General features: G+C 42.0%; 1 protein-coding gene across 1 annotated transcript in view; it reads left to right on the forward strand.

Moving 5' to 3' along the window:
• LOC108790128 (collagen alpha-1(XXII) chain-like) overlaps positions 1-6,549 on the forward strand; it is a 72,499-nt gene that overhangs the window by 65,053 nt on the left and 897 nt on the right. Inside the window, exons 27-28 of the mRNA XM_018560336.1 lie at positions 2,458-2,548; positions 4,836-4,913. Coding sequence (XP_018415838.1) covers positions 2,458-2,548; positions 4,836-4,913 — 169 coding nt within the window. The remainder of the gene's footprint in view (positions 1-2,457; positions 2,549-4,835; positions 4,914-6,549) is intronic.

Raw genomic sequence — 6,549 nt, forward strand, 5'->3', positions numbered from 1 at the left:
GAACATGCTGAGCATGTTCGGCCGACCCGAAGCCACACAAAGCCACCCGATGTACGGCTAAAATCAGCTGTACTAGCCTGAAGTGAATAGTCGAACAGCGTTCGGCTCACTTCGCTTCAGGTCGGGCGTTCACTCGCCTGCCTACGGCAGCTTAGTGAATAGACCCCTAAATATTTTTGCATGCCAAATGTTTATTTTTAACTGCATGTCAGTGAAGGTTCTCATTCATCCAGGTCATGGTATATCTGTAAAAAATGAGCCAAGGCAACTGGACTTGCTGTATTTTTCACTGGTCATCCAACCAGCTTTCTCAATTCAATTCTGAATTGAGAAAGCTGGTTGGATGACAAGTGAAATGTCTTCAAGAAAAATACAGCAAGTCCAGTTGCCTTGACTTATTTTTTACAGCTATTTTTAACTGTAGTTTATGTTTACGTGCATTTTAAAAACATTAGTGTTGGCTTTGTAGCAGGTGTTATTAATACATATTACATTTTTTGCATTAGTAACTGAAATGTCATCTATTTTGCCTTTCCTGGTTCCTCTTTTTACCCCTCATTAACATATCAAATTTTTTTATTACATACCTTATTTTGTATCCAATCATGTAATCACTGGATCTCTGTGCTTCTGTATGCATCATGGCTAGTATGAGGGGCTGGCACGGTGCTGTACACATCTTCCTGAATACATCACAGCACCCCGCCCCAGTATTTCTCTCCATAGCCGTCAAACCAGATGCAAGCAGTGGGCTGACTCTTGAGAGGGGTTATGCAAATATAAAATATCCTTGATTGGTGATGTCAGTCTGGGCAGTAGTTATTACTAGGCTGCATTTGCATACGGACCACCCTACGTAAAACCCACATGTACTGCTAAGCCTCCCTGACTGAAGGAACCAAAATCAAATGAATGAAAGGATTGGGCCAGGAACAGTAAGGCTGGGGAGGAAGAAACGAGATGATGCTGGACACCTTCCAGCCAGGAAATGAGGCGGGCTTTATCTGACTTGCTGCAGCTTCTAATGCACATTGTGAGAAGCTTAGAGTGTGCAGTAAAATCAGAGTAAGAAATTTCAGTGTAGAAGAGGGGCGTAACTAGAAAACACAGGGCCCAGTAGCAAAATTTTGTATGGGGCCCTGTGATTTCTAGATATGCCCTTGCAGAGCCCACCTGATATCCCAAACAGCCCACCTGAGAGTGACCTTGCAGAGCCCGTCATAAACTCTCTATGGTGGGCTCTGCAGGTTCTCAGGTGGGCTGGTCACACCCCTGCACACCTCTTACCTGTCGGCCCCGATCCTCTGTCTGCCTCTTCCTCCTCCACGGTCGCTGGCAGGCCCCACCTCATCCATCGCTGGGCCCCGCCTCCTCTTCCATTGTCGAGCCCGCCTCCTCTAACGCTGCTGACGCCGGGCCCAGCCTTCTCCTCCTCCGCAGCTGCTGGCTGTCAGTGACTCAGCAGCGGCTGTGAGGAGGAACGCGCCGCTGCACAGATCACTGACAAGGTTGTCGGTGATCTAACAGAGGCACGTTCCTCCTCACACCCACCAGTGACAGCCAGCAGCCTGAGATGCCATAGCGATTGCTATGCCACTGAGCCCGTGCAATTGTGAAAAATAACGCCACGGCTAGAGTTTAACTTTAAGCAAATGAATATTATATATAAACAGCAGTCCCCTGTCTGCGGCCTCTTTCCACACTGATTTAGCATCAGGTATAAGGGGGTTTATGGCAGCTACTGTTATACAATCATATCTTGACAACATCTGCCTATGCATACCATTGCTGAGCTAAGAATCCTTTATTTCCTATGTCATCCAGAGATTTGGCTCTGACTTTGTAAGAATTCTTTGTTCAGCACATACCTACTGACCTTCTGCCTTGTGAACAACCCTCTTTAGTATGCAGACCAATTTTTTCAAGTACAGAGTGCTTACATCTTGTCTTATTAGTCCCTTACAACTTATAAAAGTCTTATTTGCATAGCCGTATAACTCATGATAGAGCAGGGAATAGAAAGAGTTTTTTTAGAGTGGTTTGTTTTGTTTTGTTGCTGTTTATGCCCCACTGGGGAGATTTCTCTTCACTTCCTGTCCCAGTGACACGAGTAATTGGAAATCTTTTGAAAGTGAGGGGAAAACCCACCAGTGACAACAGGGACCATTTGATGAAAAAGCATATGTTGCTGCTAAAACTACCTGAAAAAAATGTCTTGTCGAGGTAATATAAATCAGTCATCAGAGAGATTATAAATTTCCCCATCAGACGGTGATGAAAACATGACAGAGGTTCAAACCCTGTAAAGCAAAAAAAAAAAAGATGGCTTTAACAATAATTCATACAAACCAGTTTAAGTAGAGCCATATATATAATGTTTAAAAATCCCACATTCCTAATCTGAGCCTCAATCTTCAATTGATATGATTTCTACCTTCTGTTTTTCATTTTTACTAGGGGAAACCAGGGGCTGGAGGAAGTAATGGAAAACGTGGCCCCCTAGGACCAGTTGGCGTTCCAGGGCAAAAGGGAGCTGAGGGAGACCAAGGTAATTTATAGAGTAGAAATGTCATATTGGACATATTAGTTATGTGGAAAAAAATAAAAATTATATATATATACACTATGAACTATATATGAACTTCTGGTCAGAGGGAGATTTCCTCTGGCTGGCAGTGCCGCAAGGGAACATGGAGCCAGCTTTCCAGCCAATCAGGAAGCCGGGAGGCTGGTAATGACTCGCCGCCCGCCTTCCTAAATTCCATGCTTTTTGGCCAGCTTGATTATGATTGATTGCCTGAGAAGCCAGGTTTCCAGCCAATCAACATTGAGCCAGCCAAACAGTATGGAGCTGACTTCTCAAGCAATCAAGAAGCCGGGCGGCGGGCTGTGACACGCCACCCAGCTTCCTGATTGACTGGGAAGACGGCTCCAAGCTAGCGGACGTACCGGTATCGGTACTCGGCATCGCCAAGTACCGGAAGATAAATATCGGTACTCTTACTCGGTGCATCCCTAATTTTTATTATTATTACTATTATACACAATTTATATATTAGGAGGACAGTACAGCTACAATACAAGACAAGACGGTTAGGAGGGCCCTGCCCGTGAGGGTTGTAGTATCCTTTCAATTCACTAATACACAAAGTGAAAACATTCATCACAGCACAAACCTTTTTATTAGAAAAAAACTCAGTGTAAAGGTGAACACAGTGAAGTAACATATTACATCCTCAATCCTCTCCTCTGTATACATACCGTATGTTCAGATTGATAGTAACATTGCTGTCTTATGCATTTCTTTAGAATGACTTCATCAGGGGACTGAGGAAGTTGAGCTGCTCTACATACACCATCACCATAGCCGATAGTTACCATAGCGATATATACACAGTAATATTAGACCTTAGTTGTCAGCACTCTTACAAATATATCGTAGCATTAACATAGTGGTATATACACAATGCAATCTAATTGTACATTAAGCCCTTATATTAGATCACGCCCAGTGTTTATAGTGCAAATGTAATAATCTTCCGCCCACCCAAATGCTAGGCAAGTGCCAATCGCATGGAATACCTGGCATTAGATGGAGCCAAGGAGCATAGAAAATTGCTATGCTCCTTGGCTCTATCTAGTGGTGACCCCTATGTGTTCTGCTCGAAAATCATAACCTAGTGGAATATTTATGATGAAACTTGAAGAAGAATTACAGGAATAATGTTAACCCTTGCATTGGGGCTACCCCAGCACTGCAAGGGTTAACTGCTCATTTTGGTCTAGGGCTGGATAAAAGATGATACACTCACCCGAACCTCGCTCTTGCTGGCTGTTAGGCTTGTCCCTGCAGCCTCTTCGCCCCTAGGCTCCGGCAGTAAGGACCCATGACATCATTATGTCTAATGCAGACCCATTCACCTGCATTAGACATGAGGATGACGAGGGACATAGATGTAGCAGAGGGGGAGAGAGGTGAGTGCTGACCGTAACAGGACTGAGAATCAGGTGAGCCTACCTTTTGTATTCTGGCCCGTAGAGGAAAATGAGCAGTTTACACTTTTAGTGCAGGGGTAGCCCCACTGCAAGGGTTAACTTTGTTAATTCCTGGAGTTCTTCTTTAAGAACATGCTTTGACTCATTATGGTTCAGCATTGCCTGTTTGGACTGCAGTATGTGGGCTGTACCAAACAAAATTTGAGAAAGTAATTTGCTCATATATTATCTAAATGTTCTAGAAAAAAATATTGCAGGATGAATAATGACTTTATGATTTGTATGGCTGAACTATAGAGGAAGCACAAAAAGATATTAGAGAATAATCTCTTTATTTATCTGCTGATCAATACCGAGTTATCCAGAGGTTTATAAATGTCCATGTGACATATTCTTATAGTGATAAGTCTATATGTAAGTAGGGGTGGGCAAAAGAGGTGGCAAATTTTACATGTCGGTGAAATGGTTATTTTATTTTTCACATTTATTGTTTGGACTATTTGAGAATTGTATATACACTATATTTTTTTAATAGAATTTTTTTTGTGCTGTTCACTGAGATATTATTTTTGCACAATTTCTATATGAATCTGTTATTGCAGAAAGGGAGCTTTGTGAAAAGTTATGCTTTTACATATCATTTTATATTTTGCTTACTGAGATCACGAATTGCATTTGAATTGTGTGTCTCATTTATGTTGGAAGTGCGGCACTTAATATATGCACATACGTTTGGATGCAATGCTTCAGTTGTAGTATAAATAGATATAGAAGTGTGAGAAATTCAACGTAGAATGTTTGTATATAATAATATGTGTTAATGTTGTCACACTATGCAGGTGAAAAGGGTGAGAAAGGAGTAAGAGGAGACCTCGGAACTGGGCTGCCAGGCCCAGATGGTGTTCAAGGACCAAGGGGTAAACTAAGTCTAAGAACTAATCACTGTCTTATGTATCTATGCAAATCACAATCTTAATGAAGAAAAAAATGAGTATATTTATTTTACTCAGAAATGCTTTGACACTGAACTTTGAACCATTGACATCAGTTCCAAAGGAACTCTCAGGCAAATGTTTCTACATTGTCATACACACAATGTCATACAAACGCACTGACAGTGTTAAGTCAGAATGCCAGTAGATCTTTGGATTGGATACATTTCTGAGATGAACATACACATTCTATGCAGAAAGTGTAGCATTAGCCACAGCAACCACAAAGAATATGTTGATCTTCTAAATTTACAGGGTACTAAAAGCAAATGTGATTCTTTTACCTTCACTATTTGAATTTAGGAGATATTGAATGGGTGAGATGGAATGTCTAGTTATTTATCCTTATACACTGAGTGGCCAGATTATTATGACCACCCCATCAGTACTTTGTTGGGCCACGAGATTACTCCACGAGATGACTTTGTTGGGCCGCCTCGTGACTCCACGAGATGTTGAAAGGTGATGCGAGGTATCTGACACTGCACTGTTGACCTTCTGTTGCCTTGTACCTGTCTTGCCACTCTCCTTTCTGCCCTAACATTGACTAGTCGCTGACGGCCACAATTCGCACGTTCAGACCCAGATTTTCGGCTGACAGTCCAGTCTTTAAACACTTTAACAACAGCTGCTCTTGAACATTTAACGAATTCTGCTGTTTTGCTGATACTCGCTCCATGGCTTGAGCGCCAACAATCATCCCACGTTCAAAGGCTGTAAATCGCATTGTTTACCCATATCTTCAGAAAAAAATCACTTCTACTGTCGTGGTAAACAACCTGCTTCCATATTTATAATGGTCTGGCCCACTAGCAACTTCAGCGTGAAATTATAGCTAATTTGCCTACAAACGTCAGGTGGTCATAATAATCTGGCCACTCAGTGTATATTGCTATTGCTTGACCTCATGTTTTATCCATTGTGTGATCTAGTAAATTGACTTGAGTGCTGAAGTTCTGGATTTATCAGATTTGTGTGTAGGATCAGGAGGCCCTGTATTAACATGCAAGGGCATCTTGTAGTCTCATGGTTTTCAAAAGCATAATGCCTCCTGTATCGCATTATCATCGAAAGCATGATACCTACAATATAGGATGTATTGAGAATGCTTGGTTGTCCTAAAGCCCCTTTCATACGGACAGCATCTTTTCTGATCAACAAGGGATCCGTGAACCTGCTGGTCAGAGCAGTATGGAATGGCAGTCACTTTTGCGACATCCGTGTCCATTCAATTTTTCCCTACAACTTACCATGGAGGAAAAAACTGAATAAACTGGACACATGTTAGGTCTATGAGCAGTCAGATGTAAATGGACTTGTGTCCGTTTACATCCAATTAACTCCTATCAGGTCTGCCAAAATGGAACTCTGTTCCTTTTTATTTTCACAGATCTAGACGGATTCAGAGGTAATTAAACATAAATGGCACACGTCCGCTTAGATTCAACTGCATAGACCAACATTGAGATTCCAATCAGGCCCACCTAAAAAACTGACAGGTGGCCCTGAGCAGAATGCCATGTAAAAGAGGCCTTACTCAGATGGTACATGACCACATTTT

The sequence above is a fragment of the Nanorana parkeri genome, unplaced genomic scaffold, assembly GCF_000935625.1.
Source record: "Nanorana parkeri isolate BGI_ZX_2015 unplaced genomic scaffold, ASM93562v1 scaffold451, whole genome shotgun sequence".
NCBI lineage: Eukaryota > Metazoa > Chordata > Amphibia > Anura > Dicroglossidae > Nanorana > Nanorana parkeri.